Source organism: Dermacentor variabilis, chromosome 7, assembly GCF_050947875.1.
Source record: "Dermacentor variabilis isolate Ectoservices chromosome 7, ASM5094787v1, whole genome shotgun sequence".
In the NCBI taxonomy this organism is placed as follows: Eukaryota; Metazoa; Arthropoda; class Arachnida; order Ixodida; family Ixodidae; genus Dermacentor; species Dermacentor variabilis.
In genome coordinates this window covers 56324561-56341644 of record NC_134574.1, presented here as the reverse complement: position 1 = coordinate 56341644, position 17084 = coordinate 56324561, and the positions used below count along the sequence as shown (strand labels likewise).

Here is a 17084-nt window from a genome sequence, read left to right as displayed (position 1 = left end):
GATCTGTCGGCAGACTAAGGAAAAAGCATGCGAGTATGCAGATGGAAGCAGTGGTGGAAGCCCAGTCCGGCCTCGGCAACTCTGCTGCTTCGGCGGCACAGCTAACTAGCGCCATCCATCAAGCTGGCGGGAGAGCAAATCAGCTCCCCTCGCCATCCCTCTCAATTCCCTCACCTTCAACAGTCTCCGAGTGCCTGCCTCCGTGCTGGCGCCACCAGCCCTGCCTGCCTGGCACCAACTTAGCCTGCTCCCGGAAGTTTTGTTTTGTGCCGTTATCGGGGGAAGTGAGCGCTGGCAGGCGTGGGTAGTTTCGTAGTGCTCGCTCGCTGAGTGCATCGTGCTATGGTGCACAAATACTTCAACAACAAGTCCTTCTTTTAATTCGAAAAAGTTTTTGCGCCGCTTCTAGTTGAAATTATCAAGATTTGACTGCACTTGGCAATCAACCTGCCTTCATGTCTTAGTGACCATGGTGTACTGTTGCTTGAGTACAAGAATCTCGGATTGAATTCTCACCACAGTCCACATTTGATGGGGGGGCAAGAGACAAAAATACACTTGCATCGATATTACCGTGCACGTGGAATGAACCTTAGAGGGTTGCAATTATTCTGGAGCTCTTCACTAACTCCTTAGGCATGACCTCAACTCATCATCAGTAATCGTAACTTTTTGGCTTATGACAAGATCACTTCTGCGTGCATATTTCTCCACTTTCTAAATGGCTTTTGACAAACGGAGGTTATCAAAAGAAGTTTTTCCATTTCAGTGCTTTTATTGAATACCATTTTTCACACTGGATAGCAACTGGTGTTCCTTGTGTGATGAGGTCACCCTGTTTGTATGAGATTTTCTCATGCTTTCAAACAAACATTGAATCATCCATGTAGTAAAGTTTTTCTTCCTCTGCTGTGTTCTTTTTTCTTGGTGTTTTCGTTCATTCTCGGCTTTTCCTAAGCTGCTGCACTGTTCTCTGCTTCCGTATTTTGGGACTAAGGATGCTGGATGTCGATAATTTGAACTGAATTTATTTACAAGCAGACACTAACGGTTACACTGGGTATATAGTAAACAAGGAAAACATGTTCACATTTACGAATGCGGCTGAGCAAGGCCTCGGAGCAGTCCATCGCTCCGATCGGGCACCTGACGAGATCGGTCCGTCGTCTCTCAAGTGTCAGCTCACACTGCCTGCTCAGCCGCGCACATTCTCGCCCCCAGCCGCGGGAACATGTGTCCGGGCTGCGTAACTCGCACCGGCGAGGGCCGCCGCTCGAACCCCCCGCACCGCCTTGGCCCAACGAAAACACTCCCCAAAGACTCCGTCCTCCAGATGCTGCTACAGCGGCTCGCTGCGGAATTTATGGCGGTCGCCAGAACCAGTGCGCAAGAACCCCTGCCACTCCCTTTTTCGCCGAACAGCGTCCGACTACCACCTTCCCAAAGCAGGCGCTTTCTGGAAGTGGCCTGGGTGTGAGCCAGCAGCACAACGTTGCAATGCAACACATACACAAAAACAGAGAGGACCCCAGAGAAGTCGAGCAAGCACGCAGTTCAACCAAACAAAAAGAATGCACTCATGAGCTTAACCAAAGTGAACATTCACAACGACCTTACATGTGTGGTGTTTTAGTTCGGTAGCTTCCTATCTGTTGGATAATGATATCGAAACTGACGAGGATGTCGACTTCGTGTTTCATTCTTCAAGCGCGAAAAACACTTATGGCACTCTGGATGGCAGCGTGCTTGAAGACAAAGAAAGTATGGATGAGATGGTCACCGGTCTCGTGAATGCTTTGCCACACAATGTTTCGAGAGTTACTTTTGCGTATTAAACATGTTATTGAAACATTTCACATCATTAAAAGAACGAGCAATTTTCTTACCATCATATTTTTAAATGTGACCTAAGGAGCTAAGGCAGCTCATGTGATGTAGCTCTTGGACATTATCACCTTTTAGTTATTTCTTGCCATCCCTATTCCTTCCATTGACAGTGGGAGACCAGAGTGGCACAGTGGTTAGAAAGGTCTGAGTGTCTTCTCGCATACTGAAGGAAAAGTACCATCAGACCAGCTATATACCAGGCTTTGCTGTGCGAGAGCTTTTTCTGTGATAAACTTTGCTGAATCAGTGTTTGCTTGCTTAACCCTTTCCCCACCGTAGATGAGCTGAGCTCATCCACACGATTTGTACCGCTCCGACCGAAGACGAGCTGGGCTCGTCCACGCTGAAAGAAGTGCTTGTGCACTGCCGCAGTCAAGCTACCCAGATAAATTTCGTTTAGTTCTTTTTGGCTTCAACAAATGGTGCAGTAAAAAAAAAAAAAAGAAAAAAAAACACACTCAAAGCTTGCATTCTGGTTGAGGAACATTTCGACGTTGGCAATTGGCATGTAAAAATGGTGTCACCCTCCTTGCATGCACATGCTGCTATGGCACCGCTCCGGAAAAAAAAGAAACAAACGTTTGTTTGCGGAAGTTTTGTCAGACTCGGACAGTGAAGAAGTTCATTTTTACTTTGAGAGTGGTAACGACGATACTGAGCAGCATATCTTCTCTGAGTCGTCAGATTCAGATGACACAGCATCTCAGAGCGCCGTCAATGGATACCGATAGGTGTAAAGAACCCCCCCACTGGCGCCTCCAAGGTTTGTTTTCATGGCTGCACCTGGCATACAAGTACCTGTGACAGAGGACGGGAACTGTGCACGGTATTTTGAATTGTTTCTAATGAATGAACTAACAGATTTCATTCTCCGCGAAACCAACTCCTACACGTACCCGGTCCGAGGAACGTGGAGTAGCAGTCTGCCCTATACCGTGCTTTCAAATGTACCACACCAAGTCTACAATTTAGGGATCTGACACCCATTGCCAGAAGTATGAGCTCCGCTTGTCACAGTATTGCTCTGAATTTCCAAAGAGAAATTTTTTTTGCATTGAGGACTACAGAAAGTTGGGAGACTCCGCTGTGCAGTGCAGTGAACCCAATTCTTTCTCCATATTTAAAAAAAAATATTTTGCACATATCTCATAAATGAAGTGCTTTTAAGGATATTTTATGGTTTCAAGATATGTCGAGTTATTTAGTAAAAAAAAATTTGGCATGTAAAACCTCGTTAAATCGTACCTGCTTAAACAGTAGTTTCGTTTTAAAGGTAGTAAAGTCAAATCGCCAACTCAGCGGCCATTGAACATAATGTGTTTTTTATCCGTATAAACCGTACCAGCTATTTGCGTGCGTGTCGGTTAACATGTAGTGTTTCCACTTTTCGGCGCGCAAACACGGCGGTGCGTCGTCTCCATCGGGCAGCCCGGCAGAACAAGCCTCAGACATCGGAAGAACGGCCTCCAAGTGCCCTGTGCGTTTGCGCGTGAAGCCACATTAACATCAGCATCATTTTGGTGCTGTGCCAGTGAGCATTGTGGCTTCGTGCAAGCGAGGACTCGCGTCATGCCGAAGCTCGAATAAAAAAGACACCAGGTGCTCAGCATAGAAGAAAAATTAGACATCGTTCGTGCTATCGAACGTGACACGAAGAAGGCGGCGCTGGCAGGCAGCAGGGATCTGCTGTTGACTACGGTGTGTGGCATTTGGAACGCAAAGGAGTTGCTTGGCAGCACTGCTGCGACCACGAAGAGATGTCGGCTACGTGGTTCGACTTTTCTCCATCGTTGCCGAAGTGTCGACTAGCGACAGTGATGAGGACACGGAAAGCGACAGCATGGGCGATTCAGGCCTGACAGTGGAAGAAGCTGCGCGTTACGTCAGCCTCGTGAACGCAATCGTCGCGACGATAACAGCACCCTGCAATGAAAAAGGCGCCCCGCAACTTCTGCAGTGCTACCGCACGCATGCACAGAGTATACATAACGCCAGTGAGGAATCTGCCATGCGAGTGTTTGCCCAGAAGAGGGGGCTGTCTTAAAAGCTGGCACGCAGCTTCACTAAGTTTGAGGCCGCTTTCGTCGCTGATAGGCTGCCGCGGCATCAAACGAAAATAATACTTTTATCGCGCGAAGTGAATAAATACTGCATGTTTTTTTCCCCCTTTCATCGCACTCTCTCTGAGTTCCGTGTTCCGTTTTTGACAGGTAAATGGGTGCAATCTCATGTTATTTCGGTTAAACAGTACTACCACTTAGTATATACTTTTTCTGAGCTCCAGCCAACTACGGGTTAGCGACGTTTCACTGTATTTTTCTATTATTTTTGGCCAAACAACTCTATAGGTAAAGGGTTAAGCTGCACTACATCTGGATGATAAATAATTCACTGTTTGATGACAGGTTACTTGAGAATGCAGATTAATCACATCCAAAGTGGTGCCCTCAATGCTTGGAAACAGAGAATGAGGCTAATTTTCACATGAAGATATACCTTTATCATAACAAAGAGGAAGAATGAATGCTCACAAATGCAGTAGTTAGTTATTTGAAACTAAAATACGATAGTATGCATTTCCTAAGAGTTTCAGAGACTGGATACATTACAAGAGCGCATAAGTAATCAGTCGGACACGAAACAAGTGGAGTTCATCAGGTTGCATTCTGCAATCTTCAGTGGCAAGTCCAAAGACTGGTGAAGGAATTTGTCTGATGTTATGATTAGGTTCGGTTTGGTGAGAAGGCCTAATGAAAAGTGTCAGAAATGGCTACGAGGCACACTAACATGTATACGAACACAAACACTGCTTATGTCTTAAAAACACGGTTATAGTATTCAAACACAGAGCATTAAGTAGAAGTTGTGCAGAACCCAGGGGCATATAAGGATTATGGCTACGTGTTTCTAGAAAGCGTTTGTTACTAAAGCGCTGTGCTTTTACGGCTCAGAGGTGTCCCACAGACTGACGTGGCTGCTTCACTCGAGGCACTATTTGGCGATGGACGCGAAGATCTTGTAGGCTCTCTTGTCCGTTGAGTGATGGGGGCAGAAGATGTCGGTTTGAAATCCCATTTGTCGGCACCTAATTTAACTCCTTCTGATATGTTGGGAATTCCTCACCACGCCATCAATGCCGTATAGGCATAGGGTTTGTTAGACTATCTTTACAAGTATGTTGGAGCAGACGGGACACAACACTGGACAATACATACTGATCTCAGAAGTTGGCTGTAAATGGCACTTCCTAATATAGACAGCAGCTTCAGGACTCTATAGACAGCTCTTCAGAGAAAGGCCATTCTGGTGGCAAAAGCTCCTTGGACTACACGGCGGCTTCGTGAGCTCGGAATGCAAGCTTTGGTCGTTGCATCCCAGCTACCTTAGTGTGTTTGAGCACTGATATGACGCTGCCAACTTTGTCCTCACTTTTGCTATTGTCGTGCAGCAATGCTTGCAACAATGCCATTCCCACACATCATATGTGCATACTGCTTGCATCACAGGCTTGCAACAATGACATCTGTACCTATACAAGGCGAAGAAGCCAAGTTGCTTGCCCAGCCAATGCACACACATTTAATTTTTGCTCGTATTTTGTTGGTGATATTGTCTTCATGCATCTGGATGATGCCTAGTATGTGCACCTTGTGCAAGCTGATACACCTGCTACTTTCATCTGTTTAAATTGCACTGTCGTGGGCCAAATTTTAAATCGTAATCATTTCTATGCCTACTCAACGAGGAAACCCATCCATTCGTCACGTTAGATGATTGCTTTCAATATAAGGCCCACAGCAGCGAGCGAATTGACCTTTCTGCTGCCTCTCGCTTCAACGTGAGCTAAGTGACGAGAACACAGCACACACGAAGCTATCAGCGCTCGGTGCACTCTGTCCCCATCGCAGATTGCTTTCAAGGTAGAGGCCGCGCCATACGAAGCTGCCACCAGAGTACGGTTGATGACGATAATGGTTCGCATCGAGAGCAGGAAGTGCCATCGACCATGTTTAAGTATGAGATCTACTATATGTGACACTGTTCAATTATGTCACGTATTACAGCACACATTGGGCAGTGTTCACCTTCCACAAAGCAGCCGCATCATCCAAACGCATCATCATATAACACGAATGAACATTGCTACTATTCGTCTCTTATTTGTTGTCTCATGCTAGTCTTAGTTAACATGCTTCTCCATTTCACATTTCTATCATGGTGTTTCTCACAATTATACCAAACACAGCAGCATAACACAATGAAACAGCAGGTGATTAGTAGCAAATGGCTATGCAGCATTTACATAACTCCCACAGGAGATTCTGAATGTAAATTTTATTGGGTTAAGAGGAAGCTTTAGCTTGTGGCCAACTCCGATTTTCCTATTCAAATAAGTGCAAAATGTAGAAATGCTTGTATGAGACAGCTGCTGAACTGGTTTGAATGAAATCAGCTGCACTTGAGAGACAAAGTGACTAGTGACTCTAGTGACTAGTGACTCTAAGAAGCAAGATTTTGATTTAGGGCCTGAAAATTTTTGCAAGAATTCCCCAAAATTAGTACATTTAAATGAAAATGCAAGCATGAAGTTCACAAGTCTAACTCTGCAGCAACAGTAACTGTAGCATTTCTGTAAACTGCCCCTTCTGTTTTCTGTCACGTCGATAAAAAAGGTGCTGGTCGCTTAAGGAAACATATGTTCCTAAACAGATCAAAAAGATCTCTACTTTAGCCACAAAATTGCTGAAATGGCACCACTTATTGCCACATTCCAAGATGTTGACAGGGATTTTGCTACATCCCCAGGCTTCTCGTATAGCGAGATTGTATCCATCAGTGTACCTTGCCCAGCGTCTAAAGAAAGCTACGATACGCAAGTGGATGATAGCCCTTCTGTACCCGATGCAGTGGGCATTAGCAAAGAAGTGAGGCCCGATAGACATGCCTTCTTACAGCCTTAGTGAGTTTGAGGATGCGGTTGCCACTGCAGCACTACCACAAGTGGAAAGTGAAGATAACATGCTTTTCACTCTGTGCTCACCCGCAAATGTTGTCCGTATACGTGTGCGAAAGTCAAAAGTGTGGTGTTCCGGTTTTCTGGCCATTAAGTAGCCGTGAATCTGTCATTGGCAGTCAATACGTACGAGCATTTAGTGTCTAATCTACATTTCCCACCAACTGCTTATTAATGACATTTGACTGTCGTGGTGCAAAAAGAGAAAACGATAACATGCAGTTGCCAAGAATAAAAGAACAATAAAGAACATGACCTTTCGGGCCCCGTACCGGACACATTTCATCAAGCACCTAAATTCCATCAAGCCGAGCATAAAGTTCACAGCTGAAGAGGAAACCAATGGCTGCATTCCCTCCCTGGAGGTCCTCCTAGAGAGAACTTCAAGCAGCTTTAGAACTAATGCATACAGAAGGCAAACGCGCACGGGAAACTACCTGGGCTTCACCTCGATGCACCCAATTAGGTAAAGGCGATCCGGTGCAGCAGCACTCTTTTCCCCAGCTTTCTGTGTCTGCTCCAGCCCCACGAAAAGTAGGCAAGAGCAGCATGTTGTGAAAAGGAACTTGTTAAACAGCAGTTACCCTCCACAACTGCTCAGAACGCAGGAGCACAAATCAGTGAAGCCCTGCCGTGAAATGGCAAAAGAAACAGTGAAGCACGCGATGGTACTTTACACAGTGGAAAGAAGTGAAGCCCTTGCAAGAATATTTAAGGGCTACGGTGTGCAAATTGCCCACGTGCCTTCCCAAAAACTTGGCCAACAGCTTATATGCACAATATACCCTTTGAAGCACATGGACTACCCAGGAGTGACCTACAAGATACCATGCAAGGTGTGGGATGTGTTGTGCATTGGTGAGAGCGGAAATTTTAAACGGCGCTTGAAGCGGCACATGAATGACATCGCCAAGACCCACACAACTGCGAACGTCCTGGAGGAACATCGTGAACTGACCGGACACAGCATTGACTGGGACTTGGTAGCCATCATCGCAACTGAGAAACACTTATCTACCCGTTTGCTTTCAGAACTAGACTACATTCAGGCAACTAGACACACAATGAACAGGACGCAGGGTAATCTTTCCGAGATATACACCCGCACACTGCACCACCTCAGCCATAAATTGTTGCGCACCCATGCTTATATCTTAATTGCGATGAAGGGGTGCATACGGGGCCTGAAACGTCATGTTCCTTATTTTTCTTTTATTCTTGGCGAGTGAATTTTTTTCGGCACTGGTATGTTTCCTCGCCAGATGAGTTTTCATCGAATAGTTGAATATATTGACTGTATCATGTAACACTTCTTTTTTTATTTTTGTCATCACCTTACATTTTGCCGCCGTGGTTGCTCGAGTGGCTATGGTGTTGGGCTGCTGAGCACGAGGTCACGGGATCGAATCCTGGCCACGGCGGTCGCATTTCAATGGGGGCGAAATGCGAAAACACCCGTGTACTTAGATTTAGGTGTACGTTAAAGAACCCCAGTTGGTGAAAATTTCCGGAGTCCTCCACTAAGGCGTGCCTCCTAATCAGAAAGTTGTTTTGGCACGTAAAACCCCATAATTAAATTTAATTTTTTAAACATTTTGCCATTCAGCTATTGCTGCAAAGGCTACTACTACCCATTCAGTGAAATAAATCTGGAAAAGAATTTATGAATAAAAAAAAAGTTATGCTGATATCACACATTGCGTGCATTGACACTATAGCAGGCATCTTCCTTGTAGCTGGCCATCTAGCATTGCTTGTGATTGCAAATGGTATTATCAGGTGGCACTACTTGTCCGCAATTCTGTCAATGCTGTGATGTTGCTGTCACACATACAAGCATGTGTAACATGCTTGTATGTGTGACAGCAATGGCAAAACCACAGCATGTCAATGATGGCTTGACAATAGTATTATAATGATAACATGGTGACCAATGTATTGTGATCAAAGAACTCAAAAAAGCTTCGCTTTAAAACAAGTCCTGATCTGAATAATGGCAACCAGGCATGTCTTGTCAAAGCAAATGGTTATAGGTTCTTCACGGTGTATAATCTGCTTTTAGCAGATAAAATGATGATTAATGAAGGTACTAGACAGCTGATAAACCTTTTTTTTTCATTAATATTCTACATCCAGACAATTTTATCCAGCTGAGCTTAGCAGAGAGTGGTGGGGCCCATTCTTGCCATTTCAGACTCCACCGGGTAATTGCTATAACTCTTTAAGATCCTTTTTGACAAATTCACGAAAATGGCTTCATAAAGTCTTGCCGGCTTGTTTTTTGTCTCAATGGATCAGGCCGTGGTAGTTTGCTTTGTTGACTCATTGAATGTTTAATTTAATTTTAAGTCCCAAAGAAGTTGTGAATATGGCCATATTCAAGGACTTGGCAATAATTTTGACCACCTCTGGTTCATTAGCATGCAGCCAAAGCACAATATGCCTATGTTTTTTTTGCATTAAGCCCCCATTGTGATGCATCCGCTGTGGCCTGTAATCATATTTGCTACGTTGCACTTAGCGGCAGAATACTATGGAGAACCAGTTCTGGCCAGAAGGCACCACAGCAGTTTGAGTGTGAAGCTAAAACATGCCGATGCTGTCTGGTTTAAAGCCACGAAAATACTGACATATTGAGCAACAACTGATGCACACCCATCGACGCTTACTGACAGCCAACGCATCCAGCCCAGTTCTATACATGGTCATTCATGTTACTAGGTGATGGCAATGGCCTGAGAAGGTTTATGACTAGACTTAATGACTGTGCCTCCGCTTGTTTCATAAAGTAGTTTGCAGTGTTGTGCATAATGTGGAAGCTTGATTTTGTTCTGTGTATCAAGCAACAAGGAAGGTTTTGTCTTTTCATTTGCTATTTCCTTTCTGTTGCAGTGATCATTCCCCGCATCGACCGCACTCTCCAGTACATCACATCTGAGCTCGATGAGAGGGAGAGAGAGGAGTTCTTTAGGTGAGTTGCACTTCTTTGTTGTAGGCAGCATCAAACACTACTTCACCTATTTTTAAAATCTATTTTAAGTTCCTCATCAGCGTCCCACAGATAAAAGGATGAGCAGACTGAGCGAAAAATTGGAATATTTATAGGTGTGCTTATTTGCATGTCGTTTCTACATATTACTGTGCTAGAATGTAATCAACTGGGGGTGAAGAATATAGGTTATAGGTTATATTATGGGATATAGGATATATATAATTAGACATTGCTGGTAGAGACCTTCGTTCTGCAGTGAACGTAAAAGTCTGATAATGATTTGATTCAATGTAGCACAATGGGGAGTCTTGGCAACATGAATTTACGTGCGTATAATGCAGCCACATGTGTGGTCTAGGGCACTCATTGTGGCAACAGGTTGCCAGACACATTATGCTCTGCTGGATTCAGCCATGAAGCCTAACATCCTTAATGAGGGCTCTTACTGTAAATGTCCTCCTTCACATCATCACCTTTGTTTCGTCTTGTTTCTCTGTGTTGAGTTTCAAACCAGTGCTTCCTGCCATCAAGGATTGGCTCTTTGAACATTAGTTGCCTTTTGGTTGAACTCACCACATTTTTTAAGTGCAAAACTGGATGATCAGTATATGGTTATGCATATAATGCACAGTACATTACACATTGGTAGTTCTGAAAAAAAAAAAACAAGCAAAAGAAAGCATTATAATTGTGCAAGTATAAGTCTAGACACCCGAAAGGTATGTGATGAGGTAACATGGTTTCGTGCGGATAGTAAATCTGTTAAAATTTAAGCACAAAAATTAAATTATGAAAAGGAGACCATACGACAGGAGCACTGACTAACAACTGAACGCTTCTTTGAAAACTTTCCACGAAAACGATTCATTTTGCATTTAATGCCATGATTAGGCTCAACTTTACTCTTTCGCTGTAAAATTTCTACACGCAATACAGGTGCACGTCCAGTGCTTTCTTTCTTTTTCTTGCTTTTTTCCCCCTTATTTATTTAGTTTCACCCATTTTTACAAAATAAACATTCAGTTGTATGTCGGCACTCGTGTAGTGTGGCCTCTTATCTGTCATCATCTGACTTTTTGTGCTCAAATTTTACTGGGAATACGTACTCATTCATTTTGCCCTTGTACTAAGTAAATCTGTGTTGGGGATACAGTTTTGTGTGACGATTTCGACACAGCACATCACCATTGCGATTGGCATCCTGTTTATGTGCTTGAGAAGTATGCAACAGGGAAATCATTTTTGATGGAAGACAAGCCTACTGAAGAAGACATGTGCCTAAATATTAATCAAGCTCAACTGTAGCTAAATTGGCACAGTTCAGTTCGAATTACTGTCATATCTTAAAAGTTGTTAATGTGACTCTAAAATTAATGGGCGTAAAAACAGCGCACAAAATCATGACAGAGGAAACAAAAACACATACCCCAAAGCAGACGTTATCGGGGTCCCTCTGCTTCTCAGGAGGGGTTATCGGGGTTGTAAGTCACTGGATAGAAGGAACATCAAGACCTCAAAATGAGTCTCCAAAATTGGGGTTTATCATAGAAATCTTCTCAGTACACTTACGACTGTGTTTGGTTTCTTTGCTTCCATGATCATAATAGAACTTGCTTAAAACGTTAAGGCCTTTGCTACAGTGCTTGTAGATTCACTCAAAACTCTGAATTTACACTAGTATTACTTTTGTTCTCGAGGACTGGTTCATCTTGAATGGTTGATTGTTCAGTGAGCTGAGGCAGCACAGTGCGTTTGGCACCTCCTTAGATACTTAGGTCGGAATTTTTTTGTCAGCGTTGGTCAACTTCATCGGAGCAAATCTGGTGGCTTCATTTTTTACGCTTCTTGTCGTCGGGCTTTGCTGCTTGTCACAGCAGGAGTCGCAGCACGTGTATGAGTGTCCATGCCGTGACGAAAGCTGACTTTGCCGTTTTTTGTTTTATGTCCTTCCTGCGGTGCGCTGCGATGGGGGCGGCAGGCTGAAGAAAATCCAGGAGAAGAAGAAGAAAATCAAGGCGGAGAAGGAGGCCGATCTGGCCAAGCACAATGCTGAAATGGGATTGCTTGCCGAGGCGTTCGAACATGCACCAAACATCCTCGAGGACGCACACGATGAGGACATTCTGTTCACTTAATGACATGTGCCCGTTCATGTCCTAAGACACTGTACACATTGTAGTTAAGGGCTGTGATCCATTCTTCCCCATGTTCCCCACCACATAATGTGTCGAAATGTATCCAAATAGTTAAACAGGTAATATATGTTGTTGTTTGACCTTCACATTCGAAGAATGCTCTGCTACAAAAAGAACCTGCTGGACAATAAACACTCTCTCACTCTGTTGTAAGCCCCTGTCTGTAAGCACACAGGTGGAAACAATTCCAACTTCAGACTGTACAAGCTTCGGACTGGCTGCGGTACTGGTTGGTGTATCACGCGATTGCCAGAATAATGACAAGCATCCTTGTGAGGTGTCGTGGATTGGTGGTTTCGAGACATCCATCAAATTGGACATCCACCCTCAGAGGCTGGTACGACTGTTTGTCCTATTTCATGCTTGATACCATCCTCTTGCTGTGGGCTTTAAGCAACGTCTTTTGCAATGTCCCCGACTTATACTTTGTATTCAGCTGCTAAAGCCTAATTATTCTTTCCATTTTACTTTGGCCTTCCTTGCATTCTTCCTATTTCCCATGCTCATGCTTTGCATTCAGCTGCACCTATCCCATACTATCCCTCTTTTACTGGCTCCCTTACTCCCAGCCTCACCTTTGTGTCCCACTCAGCTGCTGTGTATGTCTATTGTCTGCTTGCTAGAGGCTTCTTTCTTTCCTAATGCACTCTACCTCCTGCATCACATTCTGGGGCTGTAGCTTATGCATCTATTTCTCTTGCAAGGGCTTTCCACTCCAATGTTCTGACTAGAGCACTGTACTGGTCAAATTTTTCGACTCAGGCCGTGCCTATGTCTTCCGGCCCAGCCCCGTGCCTGTATGACCAGGCCCAGCTTAGGTCCTGCAACTGGTTCCGGGTATGCCGGTGGAACTTGCTGTGCATGCCTTATCTCTTTGACTCCCTCTCCCGAGATAACTAGGGCACCTTCTATTGCACAGCCCCAGCCACTCCCCAGTATACTTGTTTGTTTTCAGCACACTCTCTGCCTCCTTAATAGCAGCTTGTGCAAAAAAAAAAAATAACATTGCGTACCAGTTGCGCAAGTTCAGTTTCTGACAGCAGGTGGAGCAGGTGTCTCAATGCGTTGTGGCAAACCAGTATGGCAGGTGCACTCACACTTTGACTGCGCCAAAAAATTTATGTATACGGGATGGATTATGAATGGGAAGTAAGTGACAATGAAGAACCATTTCTTACGTAGCATAATACATCCGCCAAACCAACACTCGAAAAAGAATCTGGCAGTGTTTGTGTAGCAGTTGTAAAAAAAATGTCAGTAAGAGGGTTAAAAAAAGTCCTGGCTTAGGTGGTCTGTCCAGACACATTACAAGAAAGCAGCAGCAACAACCAAACATTGCGAGAAAATTCCCCACAGAGCATTTGTACAGGTAACATGAAATGGCTGACAGAAGCAATGGCTTAGTTAAAAATTTCTGGGAAGGCATTTTATTTAAAGCTCTTGTGTACACCTTGTGAACACCAAGGATTGTACACACACGTAAAAGAAAAAATGCGGCAGATTTGCCCATAGGCAAAGCATTGAGAGCGATAAAAAGCTTCTAACGTAATTCTAACACATGTTATTCTAACAAACTGTGGAGGTTATTCTAACAACATGTGGAGGTGATGTAGCACGACACAACACACAAGACCTTGCTGCTGCTCTACAGGAACAGCACACTAGCATTAGAAGGTGGGTAACAATAATGCTGCGATGAGGAATATTGGCAATGGCATCATCAGTGTGGCAGCTAGGTAGTGTACAAAATGGAGACTGGAGAACCTGTTGGCGTTTTCAGTGCTGTATTTAGCTTAACATTAACTGTCCTTTCCACTCAGACCAGCGTATGCACCATGGTGCGGCAAGTGCACAGCTGCTTGGCTGTAACTCTAATGTGAGCGCACACAAGGCTCGTGCCAGCAGTCTAAGCCAAAATGTTGCCCTGGCTCTGGTAGAACAGAGTGAGGGCAGGACGATTCATCTTGTCACGCAGAACAGAACGAGATGGAGCACCAACTAGCCCTGTCTCGTAACCTGCATGAGGTTTGACGTGGTGTGGCTTGGCTTCGAGGCTTTTGCAGTTAAACGCCCTCTGCTTCACCATGCATCTCTTCAGGCCTTATGCATGCAGGCTGCGAGTCGATACCATCGCAGCATGGCGGCGTCAGTGGCAGCGAACTTGTAGAGTGTGAGAGAGACACGCCTCTACTGCTTGCTCTCGGCAAACAAGACAGTGTAGTTGAGCTGGACGTCTGCTCTGGCTGCAACATACCGTAGAACACCAAACACGAATGATTAAACGACCACTCACCCCACCATTTTTAAAAGCAATATCGAGCGAAAGCAGGGCTGGGCAGTGTAAAAGATAATCATACATGTGTTTTAGACAGTATCTTTAAATACTCGTGGGGTATTTTGTATCATGATACATATTGAAAGACATATATCAGTATCTGCATTTTTGATACATCCGTATAAGTATCGCATATCTTGAGATACAAGATACGCCTATCGACGAAGAAAATGAGAACAAGGTAAAAGCAGGAGCCAGCGTTTCAACAAGTGGACTTGTCTTTCTGAAGTCCAGTTGTCGAAACACTGGCCCCTGCTTTTACCTTGCTCTTGTTTTGCTCATTGTCTTGAATTTCCATCTCCCACCTTCCCCGTGTTTTCCCATATCGCATCACCCTTGAAGATGCTGAGTCACTGAAGGCTATGGAATGATGGCAAATAAGTTTGATTCTAGGAGACAACAATTTTACTTACTCTTATTTCTATCAACCAAATGCTACCAAGAATACTAATGATAAACCCACTTCCACGTACTATACTACATTTTCGAACTTCAGCGAGCCAGTTCGCTGAATTTCCATGGAAAAGTGGGATGCTGTTGTGGTGATAGCATATCAAAAAAATTAGAAGCAGGGTTACCCAACACAAGAATTGGTCATCCTATGCTAGGGAAGTTATATGATCAAGACCGTAGTGGCGGCATTTCGATGTGGGCAGAAAGTTCCCCACTGCGATGCGCCTCATAACCATATTGTGGTTCCGGCTTTTAGAACTCCAGAATTTAAGATATGATCAAGTGGGTAAAGTTTGGACAGATCATAATACCAATAATAGTTGAAATATTGACTAACTTCTTTTTTAGTTTTACTTCAACGGTAGGTTAGATGCCAGCGAGCACTCAGAACGTACCCTTTTTGCTAAATATCGTGCATAGAACCAGTTTCAAAAAATTTAGAAACAAATGTGATGTAAATTGTACTGCTATTTCAGTTACAAGCTTTATAAACTTCTACTTCCACATTGTGGAAACGTTCTCTAGAACAGAGATGTATTTTTCGGAGTACTATTAGTAAACTTCACGAATGCTTGTCCAGTCACTGCTAATTTCCTGCACAGACGCACAGTAATGATAATAAAAGCTGCGAAAGGAGGTGTTAAAAACAACAATGTTCTATATTGCATATATTTTGCTCACTGTGGTTATCCCATTGCTGCTGTTGCACATGTCTGCTAGCATGTTACTCAATGTCCCATGAACTAAATAGACGTTTCGTGTTCACAATTATTCCACAATAGCTGTGTCACATTTAGCTAGCAATTCACCATCCGGAATGACCTAGCTATCATGAGTCAGAACAACATGGCTCCCGCCACCATTAGCCAGCAGCTTTAGTCGGTGACTAGCAAAGGCGAATCCAGCTTTCACTCTAGGGTCTGTGTGTTGACTACGCAAGCCATTTTTTATTATTCTACACTACCCCAGGTACATTAATCTTTCCTCTACCATCCTTAATACCTAATGCCTTGAATGCAATAATTATGTAGTCATTTGCCTTTGTAAGGATTCTACATAAAGTTCCTCCATATTTTTACTATAACATGGTCTTTTCATGCAAATTATTGCTATTATTGTTAGATCTGTATAGACAAGAACAGTCGCAGAGAAAAGAAAGACAAAAAGTTACCAGGCAACTGCAACCTAAAGGTAATGTGCCTATATATCGAATGAGATGGGATATTCAACAGTGGATAGTCAGGCTCGTTAGACATTCAGTCTTGGACATAACATGTGATTGTTCTGTCTCGTTGAATATATAGAGACAATTGGATATTTATGCTCCTTGTACATTCTGCCTCGGATTTACAAGCACAATTCCATGTTTCATGTCGTTGGATACTCAAGCCATGACTTGGGTTGGGACTCCTGTGCCAATTACGTCATTTTGATACAAATGCCAATTCCTGCACCAAACTGTGCCTAACATGGAAAATTAACAGAAATTACACCACGCTGCGCCATAACGGCTTTGACGTGTGCTCTGGCAGTGGCCGCAAACAATGAGCGGATTCGTTATCCGAAAGAGTGGAGCTGTTAACATTGTGCACAGCATGTGACAGCACCCAATAGCAAATTTGGAAAAATAACAGATTAGAGTGGTTTTATGTTATACCAGAAAGTTAAGCGTTAGGTACCTTAGAAGTGCCCTTCTTTTATGTAGAAATGACTTTAAAAAAAAAGTAAGTTTTGCCCGGAAGGAGAACCATCGATTGCGATAGCAAATTAGAAGACAGCTATTCAAAGTAAGGATAGTTGTTTTGTCGGCCTTGTAAACTTGTAAACATTCGCTTACTAAATTAACAAGCATGCTAGGTACGCACAAACGAACGTGAATACATTTCACTCGATCACGGCGCACACTTGCTGTGAAGATGCTGGACTGAGGATGCACAGTAGCAGCAGCGAATGAAGTGACCTTTATGCTGCCTCTGACTTCTACACGAACAAAGTGGCGGAAACACAGGGCACTCGAAGCTATCAGCACTCTGCACGTGCACTGTGCTCCAATTACAGATCGTTTTCAAGATAGAGCCTGCGTTGGTGCCATATGCAGCAGCTGCTGAAGTAGAATGCCCCTCTTCCCTGATGCCTTACGCGTATGGGAAGACTGTGCGCTTCCACCCCCCTTTCATCCCTTGCACGTGCAACATTGAGCCACCACAT

General features: G+C 44.0%; 1 protein-coding gene across 2 annotated transcripts in view; it reads left to right on the top strand.

Moving 5' to 3' along the window:
• The window catches only part of LOC142587459 (V-type proton ATPase subunit D-like), a 78139-nt gene that overhangs the window by 31331 nt on the left and 29724 nt on the right, over positions 1-17084 (top strand). The window contains exons 6-7 of one of the 2 annotated variants that reach the window (XM_075698496.1): positions 9794-9872; positions 11872-12236. In XM_075698496.1, coding sequence (XP_075554611.1) covers positions 9794-9872; positions 11872-12028 — 236 coding nt within the window. In that variant the 3' untranslated portion in view covers positions 12029-12236. Of the gene's footprint in view, positions 1-9793; positions 9873-11871; positions 12237-17084 lie in introns of those variants that run through there. The other variant, XM_075698497.1, reaches the window with a different exon arrangement.